Source organism: Rutilus rutilus (assembly GCF_951802725.1).
Source record: "Rutilus rutilus genome assembly, chromosome: 18".
NCBI classification, from domain to species: Eukaryota; Metazoa; Chordata; class Actinopteri; order Cypriniformes; family Leuciscidae; genus Rutilus; species Rutilus rutilus.
Genome location: NC_140231.1, coordinates 16,322,780 through 16,342,472, shown reverse-complemented (window position 1 = coordinate 16,342,472; position 19,693 = coordinate 16,322,780). Strand labels below are relative to the sequence as shown.

The 19,693-nt window shown below is 39.4% G+C and overlaps 1 protein-coding gene across 19 annotated transcripts in view; it reads right to left on the bottom strand.

The window, feature by feature from the left end:
* nrg2a (neuregulin 2a) overlaps positions 1-19,693 on the bottom strand; it is a 105,654-nt gene that overhangs the window by 38,383 nt on the left and 47,578 nt on the right. For 8 of the 19 annotated variants that reach the window (XM_084387897.1, XM_084387900.1, XM_084387899.1 and 5 more), the window contains 2 exons: positions 9,287-9,452; positions 7,442-7,560 (listed from right to left, as the gene is read on the bottom strand). In XM_084387897.1, coding sequence (XP_084244023.1) covers positions 7,442-7,560; positions 9,287-9,429 — 262 coding nt within the window. In that variant the 5' untranslated portion in view covers positions 9,430-9,452. Of the gene's footprint in view, positions 1-7,441; positions 7,561-9,286; positions 9,453-18,078; positions 18,313-18,434; positions 18,876-19,693 lie in introns of those variants that run through there. The other 11 variants (XM_084387905.1, XM_084387893.1, XM_084387889.1 and 8 more) reach the window with 5 other exon arrangements.

Below are 19,693 nucleotides of genomic sequence, written 5' to 3'. Positions count from 1 at the left end.
GATCCATGTGTACAACTGCCGCAGGTATTATGCAAATAAAGTCCCAGTTGCGAAGTTTTCTATATAAGTGTCACGCACAGGCGGAGAAACAGGCATCGTGTGCACACTGAAGCATGAAGACTGCACCAAGCCCTCCTTAAAAGGGTCCAGCAGTCGGCAAAGAGATCTAAGGGACGAATCACCTTGACTCGTTTCTAGCCGGGAGTTCTGGAATAACAGAGAATCCGATTTCAAAATATGTGATTTTGAAATCCTAAAGCACGCACTTAGCAGATGTTTAGGGTTTCGTAGATTCAACAAGAGCCTGATATAAATGCAATATAATGACCAAACTGATCTTAAAACTTCCCTTACACATGAAAGTGAACAAAAGTCAAATTGTCCCTTATTTACTTAAGGAATACTGTACATGACTAGACATCAGTCGATATTACCTCAATGCAATACATTATATTTATTATTACTGCACAAGTGTCTGATAACCGATATGCAGAACTGATTTTTTTAAATTGTTTGATTTCTGCTTTTTGACAAAATAATGACTACATGATCCTTTAATAATAATAATAATAATAATAAATGTTTTCATTGATTTAGTCTTGGGATCATGTAAATAATAATAATTATAACAATAATAACCATTAATAATGAATGCATTATATATGAATAATATATAGCAATAATAACATAACCATACTATTAATATTATTATTATTATTATATTTATTATTGTAACACTTGTTGCAAGTTTAGAAGCAGTACCGCCAAAATTGTAAGTTCATTACTATAACTTGTTAGTACCAGTATTATTAGTGAGTTATATAAAAATAATATATAACAATATTATTATTATTATTATTGTAACACTTGTTGCAATGTTACACATTTTACAAGCAGTACCACCAAAATTCCAAAATAAGTTAAGTTCCAATATTAGTATAAGTATTATTAATGAGTTATATAAAAATAATATCTAACAACATTATTATTTATGCCATTATCCCACCTTACATTTTTTCCTCATTGGAAATCCAGTTTCATTCCTTAAATACATTAGATTATGCCAATAAAATGGGTTGTAAAAGCCATTTTAAGGTCAGATTGTTAGCGATTCTGCAAAGGAAATGAAGAGGTTCAGCTCATGAACATTAGTCTACATCAGGGGTTCCCAAACTTTTTCATTCTAGGACCCACCTAGACAAGTATAATCAATCTCAAGACCCACTTGCACTGGTGCTACCAACTTTCTCAGTTGGTCGCATCAGAATGATTTGGTCGCACCTTTTTTTTTTTTTTTTGCTACATGCCATGGGATTGATCAATGCATGCTGATGAGTTTGCATGCTAGTTTTGCACTGATGTAAAAAGACTGACAGTGACAAGACCTCATGTTAGCAAAATATTTTAAACTTTTAACTCTTAAAAAAAAACTTTAAAAAAACATGTTCTTTAATGTTTGATTACAATTTTACAGATGGGAAATTAAAATATTTTATCAATAATAATAATGCCACTGACGATTCTGATTATCGATGCGATTCTTTAACGATTCTCTTATCGATTCTTGATAGCACTGTGTGGAAAAATGTAGTCATATGCTTTTCAAAAAAACAAAAAAAAACAAGGGGTTTAATTTATTTTAAAGCTTAAGCTTGAGTAAGCAAACTGTACTTTTTATGTAATTTATGTAATAAATAGAACCTTATTGTAAAGTGTTACTGATTACACCGATTCAGACGTCTTCTGAGTTCACTGTTGGAAAGATCAGTTGTTTTAACCATTCATTCAAATTAATTTCAAAGGAGTCGATTAGTTCGCGAATTGGACGTGTCGTGCGCGTTGTGTGATTATCCCAGCAGTTAGGACACGGACATCCAAGATTTGTGTCAACACAGAAAACCTTTCATCACTGGATAGTTTTTTTGTTTAATTAAAGTGTTGTTTTATGTCAGCTGAATGTCTGGGACGCTTTTCAGAGAAGATCAAAGGCAACAACTTATTTAGCAGAATTCACACCCAGCAGTAATTAAGGGGAAAAAAATCTCCGAATGCTCCACATGAAACTTTGGTCTTCCGACCTTTTACCACCGTGTCGATTTATTTTGATTAATATGTGCGAGGGAGAGAGAGCAAGACAGCGCTTAGTTTGGAGACCGTGAAGTCTTGTTTACACTTTCGCCTGGCTCCGAAGAGAGAGAGAGAGAGAGCGCGCGCGCGACCGAGTCTCTCTCTCTGCTCGTACTCTGTCACAAGCGCAGCCGTTCATCTACATTACTCACCGATCAAATAAGACTTTGGCGGGACAAAAATTCACTTTGGCGGGCGCTAAAACTCACTTAAGAGTCGTTTGTTCATTAATCGGACTGGTTTTGTTTCACTCATCGTAATGTAAATTTAGCTGCAGCTAAGTGCCTTTGTGCGACCCACCTTTTCTCACTGTGTGACCCACAAGTGGGTCGCGACCCACAGTTTGAAAACCACTGGTCTACATGCTGTTATTTAATATGGAATGAGACAACAGTGGAGGGCTTGAGCATGTTTTGGTGCAGCAGTACATTTGTAACACTAATACTGCTGTCTGCATGGGCTGATTGTTTGCCCACTAAGTATTCGTCCATAGGAGAGGAGCGTGTAACCCTCTGACCTTTTCATGTCCCGCTTGACTCGTACCGTGACCTGTGACACCACAATGCTTTGATAAACCAGAGTCACCTTCAGAACAGATGCATACACAAACACAAACACACGGGAGCAGCAGGCAGTGAAGGGTGACAGTGCTGTGGTGTTGAACTGAGAGACAGCTATCATGGCTCTGCTGTGCAGACAGAAGCAGCAGTGTTTCGGAGGCAGCTGCCCCCCCGGGGAAGGGGGTGGGCTTTAAAATAGTCTGTTGTTTGTCTTCATTAATTATAGTCCCAAGGTCACAGGGTCTCTGGACACCCTCAGTTCACCTCCCCTGAACGGCATTAAACTTCAGCCCAGATCAGCTATAATTAATGAGTCCAATTACTCAGCTCACTTATCTTGTTAAACGTCCTGCTGGAAGAGCCAAAATATGCATGTGTGTGTTTACTGGAGTTGTTTAAAAGGGAGGTGTGTGATGAAAAACAGCCTTTATGAAAAGAGAGATTAATTTCCTGTGTCATACCACTAGTGCAGCAGTGACAAAAATCTGCCTGGGAGTCCTGCAATCTGATTGGCTGATGGAGTGAGAGGCAGCACACGATTGGCCGAGTGCCTGGACAGAGCCAGCGATCTACAACTGCATTATAAAATTGGTTTGAAAAAGCTGCCTCTGCAAAGCATCTGGCTCTCCTCCTCTTAATTGCTCCGTTTTCTGCTCTCCCTCCATCTTTGTGTTCCTTTGCTCTCTGTTTCCCCCTCTTTTCTTTCCCTTACAGCCCCTCCCCAACCCAATGCTTTTTTCCCCCTAAATCGACCTCTCCATCTCTCGTTCCTCTTCATAGGCAGATTCACAGATAGTGCCGGTGTGCACAGCTGCCGCAGGCCACCAGACAGCATAGCTTTTCTCAACAGTAGCCGATCTACCGATGACCTCAGGAAGAAATCAATCTCGTCAGCGACTGGAATAAATGAAAAGCCTGTGTCCTCCTCAACAGAGCATCATGTAAACAGTACAAGCACTCAGCATAATCTGCACCATAAAAGATGCCAGACCCGATTTAGTCACTTTTACGAATATTCTGCATTGCAACATGATGAAATTAGGAGAAAATAAAATATCAAATACCAAAAATTACACAATTTGCCACTGATTGCCTGTTTCTGCCACACATTAATTGTGACTTTTAGATATTGGGCGCGATCATACAACTGGCGCAATGCAGCGCCAGGCGCGACACAAGTGTTTTTTGCTAGTTTCAGCCCGCCGCAGTTATCATTTTCACGTCCTGCGCCACATTGTTTAAATAGCAAATGCATTTGCGTCCATTTGTGTGCCCATGGGAATGCTGGTCTGAAAACGAGGTGTGTTCGGGCGCATTTGAAATTTTTGCTATTTTGAGGCAACTGAAATAGACTGTATATTGTACACTGTAAAATATCATTTTTTTGGTTATTTAATTGAAGAACGCGTTAGTAATGCTTGTCAATAGTAGTAGCTTGCCAATTCCGCCATGTACATAGCGAATCTGCCATGGCACGAGCACAGCTAGCTTTTAAAGGGAATGGGAAATTACATTCTGATTGTTTTTTTGCACTTTACGCCTAAAACACACCCATTACTCATTAATAGAATAGGGACAAACCTTTTAGACCATGCGCTGGGCACACCGACCATTTTTCCCGTCGTTAAAATAGCAAAAGTGGAAAACTTCGGACACGCCCTTAAAACTCATCTTTGATCACCATAATAACATATTTAAACATTTTTTTAAAATAGCTTATATGTAGACCATTGCATTCTATGAATATGCAAATTAGCCCCGCCTCCACTCACTCAGAGATCCACTTGTTGACGATCACACGTTGACTTGATTGGTTACAAGGTAGTTTGTGACATCAGAAACACCTGCGATTTCAAACCGGATTTTGAGACTGTCTTTGGTTCACTGCAGTTTTAAAGGTGAACTAAGTAACTTTTTTACCTTAACTGAACAGCTTCGGAGTCATTGGAATGGTTATATTACTTTTTTCGGGTTGAATGGTGGTCGTTTCGCACCCCCCTGGTGCCCGTGAGCGGAAAATTCGCACTTGCAACTTTGGGCCGGCGGGCCGCCGGCCGCCGCGTCAGGAAGTATCGCGTGATATCAGGTCTCGCGATGTAAACAATTGCTTTACGGCCAAAAGAAATCTGCTAAAATGCTGTCATTATTGCGCTCCCTCACGCTGTTCGAACCCGAATGAAGAAGACGTTTTAAAGAATGTCCCATCTGCTTTGATGTCGTTGATCTACTAGCCTCTGGTGTTTGAGAATCACCAACGAGTTTTTACAACAGTGTTGTCAAATATCTATTCCGAAGCTGTGGGGGGAGCTCTAGAGAGAAACCTGCGAGCAAAAAGCGAGAATACAGCGAAGAAATCCCGAAACTACTGAGCCCCGCTTTAAGAAGAAAACACTCAGCAATTGTGTTGACTTATGAATTTACACATGGTTTGTCTAATATACTGTCATTGTTAGATGTTAAAGGTGCAGTAAGTGATTTTTGAAAAACACTGTTGAAAAGTGGATCGGACTGAGCACCAAAACACACTTGTAGCCAATCTGCTGTAAGGATTAACCCCATACACTCATGATGGGGGAGGAGAGAGAGCTCAGAGCACAAGACAGACAACGAGAGAGATGGCAGATACTATACAAAAGAGGAAAAGGCCAGGGAAATATAACTTTTAAAAGAAGGGTTAAAATCAGGCAAGAGGAAGGACCCACATTAATATTGGAGAAGCTTTCCGACGCTGGAGAGACCTTAAGGCCTGAAAATGGACTGCTTTATTTCTTCTCGATACGTGAGTAACGTTGGTTTTGCTGTTTCACAGAACTAAGATGTGCTGTCTTTTGCTTGTTTGCTTTATTTGCATTGTAATTATTATTATTATAAGCCTGGAACGTTTAAACCTCCCCCACCGCCTGATTCAAGCATTGGCTCCCAAAGTATGTCCGAAAAGTGAGATAACATTCCTAATATGTTTTTTCTTTTGGTTCCCCTTTTAGTGATCACAACAACCCATTAATCTTGTCACATTTTTTATATTTTAGTTACTTGGACTATCGGGTTATGTAGGGAGCTGTAAGGAATGAGTAGAGGAACTAAATAACAATTAGATATTCAACCAGAATTATCATAGAAACACATATTGCTTTCACTTACTGATGACATCACACCCTCGGACGACAGGCAAATCGGCAGATCCCGCCATAGTCGTTGTCTGTGTTGCATAGCGTGCACGTGAATGTGGGGACAGAGGCATAAAGATAGAGGTTTGATCCTGGCGTCAACAGCGCATACCAGAAATAGCTTACTGCACCTATGCACCTTAATGCATTAACTAATGCAACCTTATTGTAAAGCGTTACCCATAATTGCGACATTAAACCTGGCAACTGCAACTTCATTTCTTGCAATCGCAACCTTATATCTCATAATGTGGCTTCACGTCTCGCCATTCAGCATTATATCTCACTGTCACAATTTTTGTCTCACAGTTTCTCAAATGCAACTTTACATCTTGCAACTTTCTTTCTTGTAAATGTGACATTATATATTGTTTATTACCAGAAAAAAAAAAGAAAAAAAAAAGAAGTGTTTCATGCTGTAGATATGCATCTACCGCCAATTAAATGTTTGTATTAAAATGATCAGTTGAGCATGAGTTGAACTTGTGACCTCTTGCACTCAAGACAAGGAATATGTCTTACATCAGCTCCTGCTCAGGTGGAGCACGACCTCCCCTGAGACAGAAATCCAAGAATCGCCCTTTTCTGCACCGTCAGAATGTAGGAGGCTGGGAAAACAGTGCATCGTACAATCAGGTGAAGGTATTTCCTAAGCTGCCAGATTTATGTTTCTCCCCTAGGCACTTGAACGCTTCACTGATGGTGGCCTCATTCAGGTTGTTGATCTATGTTGCACTCTCTTTTTCTCTTCACTTTTTGAGGATTGTCTTGGGGGCAGGCCCCTCCCTAGCCTGGGGCCACACCACCTCCAATGGGCTTGGTCTTGCCTCCACCTTCCTCGTATCCGTGTGTGTGTGCGCGCGCAAGTTGGCTGCCGTGACACTGTGAGACTTGTTCTGGGGTGCCTGACATGCCGACAAACAATCAGAGTGAAACATACACAAACACATGTATGCACGCACCTCTCCCAACCCTCCTGCTGCTCTAAACTTCCACACGCAACTTCAAAATGTGATGTTTGAGTCATTCCTGCTGCAAAATCCAGCTTAACTGAGTTTTTGGAAACATGATCTTGACCACCTTAGGATAGTAGCTGGTTTTTAGCAAGTCTCTAGGCTAGTAGACCATCGTGGATCAGCAACAAACCCGACATCAGTTGTTCATACCGAGTTAAGGTGGTTGATCTGGTTTTGAGAACTCTGTGGGTGCTTAACCAGCTAAAAAACATTTTAGGCCAGCTAGAAACTAGTTACCATGTTCCAAAACCCAGATACCAGCTTAAACTAGATTTTCTGTCAGGGGTGAGATACCAGGAGTAATCTCAGCTTGGAAGCAGCCAACTACGCACTTACAGATATGCGCAAAAGCCTGACGTAAACATACAAACACACCTTTCAAACACATGGGATTCTGCCGATGTTGTGATCTTCACGTACACGTCTTCATCTCTCATCACAAAACATTGTCAGCAATATATATTTGGCATTCACCAAAAATGACGACAGCCCATCAGCAAAGACACACTCTTGTCTTCTTCTCTGTTGTACACCATGCTGATCCACTACTTTAAGCAAAATTTGTACTTACTGCTTTGAACGTGCACTGTACTGGTGCCGTTTTCCTTCCCCAGAGTATTCTCTGCCACACATGTGTAATTCCCAGAATCCTCCAGCTTTGCACTGCCGATCTGAACTTTGGAGTTTTTCCTTCAAGAAGAAGACACACAGGAAAGAGTCAAGGATTCCACTATACACATGGAAGAGGGAGAAACTCTCCAGAAAAAAAACCTCAGTATAAATTAAGTTCTATAAACAGAGATGGAAGAGAGCCATATGACACTCTGAGAATCCCAGTGTTCTGGTTTGTTATAAGGGAGCTTCACACTGGTGTAGCACAGCCACAGGTGGTTCTTTCTTTTTTTTTCTTTTTTTTTGTGAAAACATGAGCAATGAATCAATGAAGCTAAACAAAATCTCCTTTACCCATTAATCATTTATTTATGATGACTGTTCTGTAGATCATTTCAAGCCAATCACATACAGTGCCTAGATCTCTCTGAAATCATTTACTCACTTTCATGTCATTCCAAACCTTTATATTTTTTATTGAACCCAAAAAGTAGGTATTTTTGAAGAATCTTCGCACAACTCTATCATATTCATATTATATATCCGAGCTGTCCAATCCTTTTCCTGGAGATCTACCTTCCTGCAAAGTTCAGCTCCAACCCTGATCAAATACAACTGAAGCAGCTAATTAAGATCCTCAGGAGAACTTGATAATTACAGACAGGTGTGTTTGATCAGGGTTAGATCTGGGCTGAATCCGAAATCGCCCCCTAAACCCTCATTCACTATTCCCTACGTTAGTCCACTAATACTGTTCATTTGAAGGAGCGAATGACAAGGAGTGAGTGAATTCGGACAGCCGTTGAGCGTACATCGTTTGTACACTCGTTATTGCAGTGCAATGGGGGATTGAATAAGTACACTCAACAACGTCCACTATGGTTTCGGACACCACTACAAATGGCTGTCCCCTCAAATAATGCCCTATTTGAGGGTATAGGGGGCGATTTCGGATTCAGCCCTGGACTCTACAGGCAGGTAAATCCCCAGGAAAAAGATAGGGCACAAAATTGGATTGGAAGGAGGAACAAGGATTGGGACAAAAAACACCATAAAGGATCATAAATGTGTACTCCATATTAATTGTGTGATATTATCCATGTTTTTAGAAGTTATACAAAAGCATTGCGTGAGAGACAGACAAACATTGAAGTCACAAAGATATAAAGATTTTTTTTTATGTAATGAAAAATGAAATGTCTACTTTTTTGTTAAATAAATTATATGAATGTATTATTATTATAATATATTAATAATATATTATTATTATTATATATAGATTTTTTAATCTATATTATATATAGATATTAATAATATATTATTATTATATATAGATTTTTTTATCATTATGATTTATTTGTATTTATGATTTTTTTTTGTGCCATTATATCATTTTGGAATGATATGAGCTTAAGTAATTAAATAATAATAAAGAAACAAACAAAACAGTCTTCCAGGTTTTAGGGAGGGTTTGGATCCTCAGGTTGGGAGACTAGCTTGCCCATAAGATGAGACACGACCAACTTAACTAGCTCAGATCATTTTAAACTAATAATGTTGTTTTCAGCAGAGTTTTAATTTCTTGTGAACCATTTATTTAATTGTGATATTAACAATATAATAGACAAAAATGCTAAAAAACTTCACTTTAATTGCAAGAGCACAGGCAGTCTCTAGTACACTGCCCAAAGTAAGCTCTTGTCTCATCATGAAAAGGTCACAATCCAGTCTGAGAACTTCTGATATACGTCTAGAACTGGAGGTTGGCTTCTGCAGGTGTGGGCTAGTGGACATGCTGACTCACTTGCCGTTCTTTATTCTGATCTCTTTGCTCTTCTTCAGTTCAGCGCCATCTTTGTACCACTTATACTCCGGGGTGGGGTTTCCGGAGGCCTCACACTTCACAATCAGCCTGCTTCCTTCGTCCACCAACACAGGATTCCTCATATGCTTCAGTGTAGGAGCGGCAGCTGAACAATAGAAAGAAAGAATATAGTGTTACAGTACTTTCTTATTTATAACACCAATGGGGTTGATGCAGTGATGGAGCAGAAAAGAAAGGGAGGGACGCAGAGAGAGAAAAATACAGAAAAGTCTCTTAGCTGGCCAGATGATGTCACCAGAGACACTGGCAGTGTGAGGCAGTCCAGCACTGAGCTCTCTGTGCTCTCAGAGATCAATGCAGCACAATTACAACACTCACAACCACGCATTTTGAGCTGCTCTTCGCTTTCATAAACTCGAAAACATATGTGCACATGCTAAAACAACAACAATGTCATTCAAGTTTTGGTGAGTAGCTAACCATGTTAGCGACACTACTAACTCAACTTTAATTTCTCTGTTTTTAACTCAGTTACATAAAAATAGTGTGTATTCTAGTTTATTAGCTTGATCATGCATTGTTTTGTGCCAAAACATTGCTCTGATTAAAAATAATTAAGTAGCTTAAGTTAGCTTTGTTTTTAGCATAGCTAATCAACAGTATTTTACTCACGAACCCTAGAAATTATGATTTGGTGACTTTATCTTATCAACAAAATCCATCCAATTCCAGACATAATCACAAGAAGTCAATGACCTTCAATAAAAGCTGTGTAAAAAAGCATGTGGAACACTAATGTTTGAGAAGAAATTGGAATTAAGCTGAGAGACTTAGCTTGTCTTTTACACGTCTTTTGAAATTATGCAACAAGCCACTGATGACAGCTCCTTCATAAATCCTAAAGACACTCAATCTCAGACAACAGTCAAAACACCAACGAAACGGAGGACAACAGCACTGAGAGGAGATGAAGTTGCTACATGTGGGCCGCCACATGCCCAGACGCTGCCATGCATAGTCACTCGGGAAATGCATTATGGGATTAATGCAGTCTCAGACAGCAATCATGCGGCTTCAAAGAGTTGTGGTTCCACAACCAAAGGGCAGAACTGGGCGATGCTCTTTGGCTGTACCCTACTGTCCTGGATGAGAGAAGGGCACATGCTGCCCCAAGGCTGGGGCAGGAGTCTGTGTTTCTCTCTGGGCCTCCCCAAAGTGAATCCATATAGGCAAATACACTTTCACAATGGCTGCCTCTTCATTACTTGACAATGCACACGATCAATGCCTAAAGTCTTCAGCTATTATTGCAAAAGATGGCAAGCATAAAAAAATAAACAGATGAGAATACACAAGCATTAACATCAATTACAATCTTGACAGAGGTTTCTAAAATAATCATCCTAATTTTGGAACAACTGTCCCAATTCCCCGTCCCAGTAAAGGCAGATGTTTTATCCGAAACGTCTGCTTTCATGTCTGAACGGTGCAGTATGTTCTGATGTTGCGTACCTCAAAGTAACATGACAGTCTCTGGCACAATGTTTGGATTGTACTGTCAGTCGAATAACGTCTCAGGTTTCCCATGACAGCCTCTGGTGATGTGCATTCTCTCAGAAAAAACACCATGTGTCCGATGTAGTTCTGCTCCACACCATTTAATGCTCACTGCCGTGGTTACCCATTAGACGCCAATAGACCGATGGGATACAGTGCACCAGTAACGCAATTCTTCAGACAAATATTTAAACACACTGTAATCTCCCTGTATATTTGTGCTGAAAGCCATACTGATTTAATCGCCTGAAAACCCCTTGAATGCAAAAAGCACAGTTTTCATTTAATTAAACAGAAAAGTTTAAGATGTTTAATAAAGAAACATCAACACTGGCTCAGAAAAAAACTTCGTAGGAATTTGATTTTATGAAACCCAACACAAAGGCACGTGAAAAACAACCTGAAACCGTTGCTATCTGAGCCTTTATTTGCCCCAAACTGATTTTATCATCCATCTCGAAGCTGGATGAGTAAGCAGCGGTCTGTTCTTTTCTTTTTTTCATTAGTAAATTGTAGCTTTTTCTCATCCCAAACTCAGGGCACCTGCATCATTACTCAGCATGCCTTTGGAGTGACTGTGTTGTGCAACACATTCTATGACGAAAGTATGCCGAATAAGTGTGTGTCTTGCATTACATGCTATCCAACATCTGTCACTGAGACTTTTTAAGTGTGAGCGACAGACGCATACTGGCTAAGTAGGGTGCTTTGGGGTCCCATTGGGGATCAATAAGGTAGCATTTAAGGATATGACATGTATGTGAGGGTTCTATGGAGAATGACTAACATGAGGCATCTTGTTCCGAGTTGCTTTTGTACATGCAGGGTGATACTTGCCCGTGTTCAGATAAGAAGGGTGGGGTGTCTGATTTGTACGTTCAATGTTTTCCCGACTCCAGAGTAATACTCAGAGCTTTATGTAGTCATACTCCATGACAGAGTCATTCTAGACTATTCAAACTCATAAAAGAAGATCAAACAGAAGTATGTGGTTTATTAAACTATGCGCTGAAAACTGTCAAATCACACTTAAATGGCAAGCCATAACAAATGCCACATGTGCACGAGATATATCACGCATAATCATGTCTCAGTTTAAGGAGGAATAAAGCACTACACAACCTAAATAATCACCAACTGAGATGGAAAACCATTTTTCTTAGAGTTTATTGCTCATTTAACAGCAACGCGGCTTCTGCTACTGTGGCGGGAATGTTTGTTTGCGCTACCTGAGCATGTAGATTATTTCTCCATACCACCCCTCAGGTAGCGTATTTCATCAGAGCTTTAACACAACTGTCACACTTTTATTAGACACATGACACGATCTCGGTGGCCCTGCCTGTAATTCAGAAACGGCTTGGAAATACATAACCTGAGGGACAGTGCCAAAGCTCAGTTTAAGCTGCCAGAATCATTCTGCAGTCAGGAGAATGGGAAGGATTATGAAAAAAAAAAAAATAGGTATAACCATACAATCTTTGCTATCTCGCAGTTCTTTCACCTTCCCGCTGTTTCCAAGGAATCGAACGTTTATTTTCACTTTCGTGTTATGACACATATCTTGTTTGGATACATAGTTTAAGTATTCCAAGAAAATTCCTCACGAAATAGCTGTCAGAGTAAGGTGCAGAATCGTGCTGGAGGTGTATGATTTACACTGGATTGTGGCATGTGTGTGTTCTTGAAGATCTCAGTTTGTGTCTATGGCTGTTGTGTTCCTGTTGAGAGTGACAACACAAAATAAGTCGCCATGAAATCAAAATTGACGTTTTTTGGTTTTTAGTAGGAATATGTTATGTTAGCCTTACTGTTATCTATAAGCAAGTGTGCTCCAAAACAATGACAAAATTAATATCTAGAAAATATAAGCATTCAAAAAATCATCAGATTTTCTCTCCAATCAAATGCTCTCTAGAATCAGAAGCGCCCCGCCCCCCTACATTATAAATGGACGCTGAAGCTGAGGCTAAAATCGTCAAATCAATATTTTCTACATGATGGATGGCACATAGTGCACTATATAGGGGATAGGGAATGATTCAGACAGTGTAATATGCTTTCCATTGGAGCGAATGAAGTCTGGTTTCACGTTAGTGTCATGCGAACCGCCGCAACGCGCACACAGTCTGCTCCGGGCAAGAGATACAATATTAGAGAGTTGCCGCAGACCACAAAACGAATTGGACCCATTTGAATTCTGCACAGAATGTTATATTTTAAAACAATAAGGGAGGATATCAGGAGGAGAAACGGTTAGAGATTAGTGGGCTTTACTGAGTTCATCTCAACGGCTCTGGTCGAGCTGTGATATAAACTAAACGTTATTGGCTTTTATTTTTTAAAGGGGGAGGAGCTGATTTCCACCCCCGTAAGCACGATTTCAGCGCTCCAACACCCCAAAAACGACCCCCAGACGTACAAATTCAGTGAAGAATTCAGCCGGCTGATGGAAAAAATTGTATTGGGTTATTTGTGGGATATTTTTGACAGGCCATTGGGTTACTTTTGTTGGACAGACCTGGCAACCCTGCTTCACAGGGACTTTATTTTAGCATTATTTTAGGGTCCTGCGGCAGCAGGTTTAATAAGACTTCTCTTTATTGCAATTGATTTGATTTTTGTAAAATAACAATTCCATTTCACTGTATTCTATGGAAACTTAGAATACAGTTAATAAAATAAAAAAATAGGCCTAAAAGATAAATGCAACTCTTTATCTCACAATTCTGACTTCATTCTCACAATTGAAAGATACAAACTTGCAACTGTGAGTTATAATGTCAGAATTGCGAGATATAAACTTGCGATTCTGACTTTTTTCTCACAGTTGCAAGTTTATATCTTGCGATTCTGACTTCTTTTGTCAGAATTGTGAGATATACACGTGATTACGAGTTATAAAGTCCAATTCTGAGGAAAGAGACTTTTTTCTCAGAATTGCGAGTTTATATCTCACAATTCTGACTTTATAAATCGCAATTGCATGTTTATATCACATAATTGTGATAAAAAAAAGTCTTTTATTTTTATTTAGCAAGCTTCCATAGTATTCATAACCAATTATACCCAAGTTTGAAATTATATAATCAAGTGTAAAGTTTTTAGCCAAAGTGAGTAAATGAAACAACATTTGAAGTAGAGTTGCAACCTCAGCTGCAATTAAGCAAACATGTGCTTGGCATGGCAAGTAGCTACATAAAACCTGGTTCATCAAGAAATATTTCACAACGGGGCAAAAATGCAAATATGCTTGTGCAATGGAATTTGGCTTTGATGTAACAATGCAAAATTAAAATGCTAGCATAGGCTACTGAATAAATATTCTGGGGGGAATTGACTAAGAAGGAACTGTCAGTTGTTTGAGTACCTAATTCAGTCCTATGTAAATATTTTATGCAAAAATGTTGTGGTGAACATATACTGCATGACATGAGGTCTTTTCTGAGTACTGGCTGTAGATGATGCAGCACACTACCTCAATCTGTCATATTTTATTAGGACTGTATAGCATTCCTCCACCACTGTGATCAACATTGATATGTGCTTTGAAATGTAGACAGTGCAATTGTGTCTACATACTGTATATAATGCTCTTCTCCATCACTGCGAAAAAAATCAACTGAAAATATAAACAATATAATAAAATTTAATTTATTGTATGCTTTCTGCGGGTGGTAATAGTGTGACATTTACTGCACCAATCAAATAGTGCTTTATATATAGAGTTTTACATTAAAAAGGCAAAAAAAAAAAAATGCCATGTTTCTGCTGAAATGACAATTACTTAATTGAATTACGTGAAAAATTAGATTTCATGTGGTTAGTTGTTTTTGGACTGAAATACCACACAAAAAAGGATGAAATAATTTCATAAATTCGCCCCTCATTTGCGATTTGAAAAAAATAATAAAAAAATCTTTACAGAAGGCTTACTTTACAACTTAAAGAAGGTATTCCTTTTGTGCCAAACATGATCCTGAAACACTTCGTCATCCATTCTGGAAATGGAAACACTTCTGCATGCAAAAAAATGGTGCAAAAATAAACAAATGCAAAACATTCTGTCATGAGGATATACCCTCCTAACTCCAGTATATTTCTTCACATGGGGATATACCTTTTGAACAAGTAGCATGTTTCAGCTCTCAGTCTCACCCACACACAATTCGCACGTATGCATTTTTACTGAATGCAAAGCCTGTTTTAGAGGAACAGTAAATATCTACAGCCTAAGGAGATGCCATGCTATCTCTCACGACTTGAGCTTTGTGATTCAACCGTCATGAAGAGCCACGGCAAACGCGCCACTCGCGTGTTGCCAATCAGATACGTTTCCACACTCTGCTATAATATCCAAAATAGGTATGATATGTAAATATATGATTCATCACATAAAAACCCCGTACTAGTTTCCTCTTCCTTATTCAAACACTTATTAATATAAACAAGATAAGTACAGCTTGAAAATTATCACAGAAAATCTAAAGAGACCATCAAAATCTGAGAGGCAAATGTGAACATTCAAGTCTCAGCAGTTCCTATCTAGCCACAGTTATTCAACAGACTAAATAAAACCCAACCAATTTGTAGAGTACATGATCACAAAACTGAGCGGAATATCTGTATCAACATCCAGGAACAGTGAACAATTTCCAGATATTCTTATGTATAAACTAAAATGTGGTTTATCACTCAGAGAGAAACGATTCAGTTAGACACAATGATAGAAAGCCATATGCATGTGTGGTCTTGGCAATCAGTTTCGTAGTGCGTATGCCAAATATAGCCACATGTTAACACAGTCAATCACTTCAAAAATGTGTATATAGTTTAAAATCCTTTTGCTTGTTTTGTTTTTTTAAATAGATCACAGAAGAAAGCACGCTATTTCTCAGAATTATCAACTGCGTATTCTCTGATTCAGTAAGTACTTTGTTAAGTCAGTCATGAATCCCGCTATGCTTTCATGTCATTTCTGAGCTGAACTGAGCTAAATCAGGACCTGGATAAATTTAGCAAGAAGGTGTAGTGTAAACCAAACCAGAAAAACACAACTGCACAGGGTTAACACAAATGTCTTTTCTCTCAGGAGGCACAGTGTAAAACTTCTCCTGGGCACTCTTTTTTTTATTCACAGCTGTGCTTTGTTTCCGTAGACACAGCACAGGTGATTAGTATCGCTCTAAGACACTGTTCTTCTGTACCACGACACACACTTTGACGTACTGTATATCTACGACCACAGACAGGAGAAGAAAAAAAACCACCATCTATACAATGTTATGTCTTACACAACCACAAGCACACTGTTAAATTACACCTGTGTTAGTATTGGGAGGTCAAGCGTGTCAAACGTCAGAAATTAGGACCACATAAAAGCTGGGAAACACAATACTCTCTCTTTCAGAGTTCCCCTCAAATCAAGCCTCGGGGCACGCAGGGTACAGAACACCATCCTGAAAGGATAAGGATCAGACACTGAAAGACTTTTACATGTCTGTAAATGAATGAAAGGTGGGGGGGGGGAGTTGTGGGAGAGAGAAAGACAGCACAATACTAAGCCTCCTTGTCCTCACCCGCTAATGTAATTGAAGAGTATAATATCAAGGTGATTCTACCAAGCACTCAAAATAACTCGGAAGGGACCTGCCATTTGGACTGTAGCAGCTCCTCACCTCAATGTGACGAACACTTAGTAGTTGTTCTTGTGAGTATAATATGCACTATTCTAGTGGTATAGCTTTTGATTAGCGTACAAGGGAACCCAGGTTCAAATCCCAGCCTAATATACAATCTATTAATATACTAAACAAAATTCGAATTAAACTGAAAGCCAGAGTGAATGCACATTGGTTGGATGGGAAATATCAGCTTTGACCATATCTAATACCTCCTGTTGTACTGCCCTGCTAAATAGTACAGTGTGTGCTTCAAGGTATGAAAATGATGTCAGAATTTTGAGGTTTAGAGCAAATTATAATGGACTTAAATTTAGACATGTGAATGGGTGACTTCTGGCACAGTGTTTTAAACGGTAACCCTTTATTTTGATGGTCCCTTTTTAACATTCTGATGACAATAAGTAACTTTGCAACTACATGTCAACTAACTCTCATTAGACTATTAGTAGACTGTCTGCTTAATATCTGCTAACTCTTTATTGTGATGGTCTTCCAACAGGCATTCTACTGACTATAAGTGACTTTGCAACTACATGTCAACTTATTCTAACCCCAACCCTACCAGTCTACTAATACTCTACTAACACTCTAATGAGAGTTAGTAGACATGTAGGTGCAACGTTACTTATAGTCAGCATAATGTGTTAAAGGGACCATCAAAATAAAGTGAAACCTTTTAAACAAACACTTTTTCTGAATTGCACTTAACTAAAAACTATAAGGCATGTGCCACTTTGAATGGGCATAATGTTTCTGGGAACAGGGGAAAGACGGGAGTCTTCTATGAGAAGTGTGAATCATCCCATCATAAACTAGCATAGTGGGGTATGTGACCAGGCAATAAGGGATTTGCCTCTCTCCTGCTGAGTCTTCCTCCTCGACCTCAGGGTCAGACTGCAGTGACAAGCCGTGACTTGCAGCAGTGCAGAGTGAAAGAGAAGGAGCTCAAACTCTTCAGCCCCCATTCAAGATAATCTAAGCCATGACGTTTGAAAGGTTTCACAGCAACGACCATCTCCCAGAAGTGCAATCTAATGGAGAAAATGTGTGGCAGCCACTTTCAGAAGTGCAGAGACTCAGCACCAGTGCAGAAATAAGAACAAGCCCTTTACAAGTACTGGAGGAACGAAAGTCTATGATAGGCAGCCTACAATTTGGCTGAATCTCGGTAACAATGCAACTCATTAGGCGACAAAAAGACGAAACCAGGTGAGTGGTGTAGGTGAGAGTGCTGGGAAAAGCCGCCACCACTCGTGACATAGAAAAACTGGAGTAGGAGTTTATCAACCACGCCAAACTGAATGGGGATCTGGCTTGCACGCAAAACACACATTAATCTAACAATTGCACAGTTATGCCACAAAGGCTAGATATGCTGCTACACGTTGACTGCTTTAAGATGTCCACCTGTGTGACAAGCATATGCAGCAAGCTTTGACAAGACAAGGTAAGAGATACTTTCACATGTCTCACACCCCAGAACCCCCTTCTGCCACAGGCACTCATACCTTGTGTATGCTTTCTATTTACCTTGTGATGGATCTTTGCTCTCCTTTCGTCCTTTCTTTCCTCCCTTTTTTTTCCCAAGCCGTTCCTTCTTCTTACCTTCTGACATTGTGTCAGTACCAAAACAAGAGAGAAAAATGTAAATCCACAATGGAAAGGAAATACAAATAGTCCTATGGGGAGTGTGACTGGCGCACTTGAAACTCTGAACTTGTCAGAGCGTTTGGGCTCCTATATACACTCACTCTCTCACATCACAAATAGAGGGGAAGACAGTAGAAAAGAGAGAGAGAGAGAGAGAGAAGGGGAGGGGAAGAAAGGGAGGGAGGGAGCAAAGGGAGGCATTTCCCATTGCTGTCAAGCAATTAACTGTTCCCTGCCTGGATCTTTCAGATCTTTCAATGTCTTCCAGGCCCTGAAGCTGGTGCTTGGAGAAACCACAATGATCAAGCCTTCTCAGCTCACATGCACCTCGTGGCCCTGTCCCTTTCCACCTCTCTTCTCGAGTCTCAGGGCAGCAGGAGAGCAGATTGCCGAATCCACACCTCAGCGGATCTGTAAAGCTGACCCCTGGCTGATCTTACCACCACACACTGCTCTAGCACCCGCAGATATATACAAAAATAGTTAATCCAGTCAAAAGCATTCAGTGACACTGCATCAAAAAAGGTCGAAATTCCAAAATTCCACTATTGCCGATTTTGGCATTTTATTAAAATAATGCATGTATGACAGTATGACACAAAACAATCCTACTGTTCTCTCTCTCTTTCCGTTTATAGCCTACAATGTCCCTCTCTACCTCTCCTGCTCTTTCTCTCTCTCTCTCTCTTTCTGCTTTGCTCCCAGTTTCCCATCCTCTACTGTAAACGAGTCACAACACGTTCCTGATAGTGTCTCTCCCAGCTAGAGTGTCGTCAGGAATCCCAGCAGTGATCACGCAACCAGAGTGGGAACCTTGTGAGAGCACAAAAATAATAAGGCCACAGTGTTACACCTCCAATACCTGTACAGCAGGTACAAGAGAGGGAGATATTGAAAGAAAGAAAGAAAGAAAGAAAGAAAGAAAGAAAGAAAGAAAGAAAGAAAGAAAGAAAGAAAGAAAGAAAGAAAGAAAGAAAGAAAGAAAGAAAGAAAGAAAGAGACAGGAAAAGACAGACAGATAGATAGGAAAGAAGACAAATACAGTAAGGTTAGGAAAATGGTAAGAAAGAAAGAAAAATGGAAAGAAAGAAAGAAAGAAAGAAAGAAAGAAAGAAAGAAAGAAAGAAAGAAAGAAAGAAAGAAAAAGAAAGAAAGAAAGAAAGAGACAGGAAAAGACAGACAGATAGATAGGAAAGAAGACAAATACAGTAAGGTTAGGAAAATGGAAAGAAAGAAAGAAAGAAAGAAAGAAAGAAAGAAAGAAAGAAAGAAAGAAAGAAAGAAAGAAAGAAAGAAAGAAAGAGACAGGAAAAGACAGACAGATAGATAGGAAAGAAGACAAATACAGTAAGGTTAGGAAAATGGAAAGAAAGAAAGAAAGAAAGAAAGAAAGAAAGAAAGAAAGAAAGAAAGAAAGAAAGAAAGAAAGAAAGAAAGAAAGAAAGAAAGAAAGAAAGAAAGAAAGAAAGAAAAAGAAAGAAAGAAAGAGACAGGA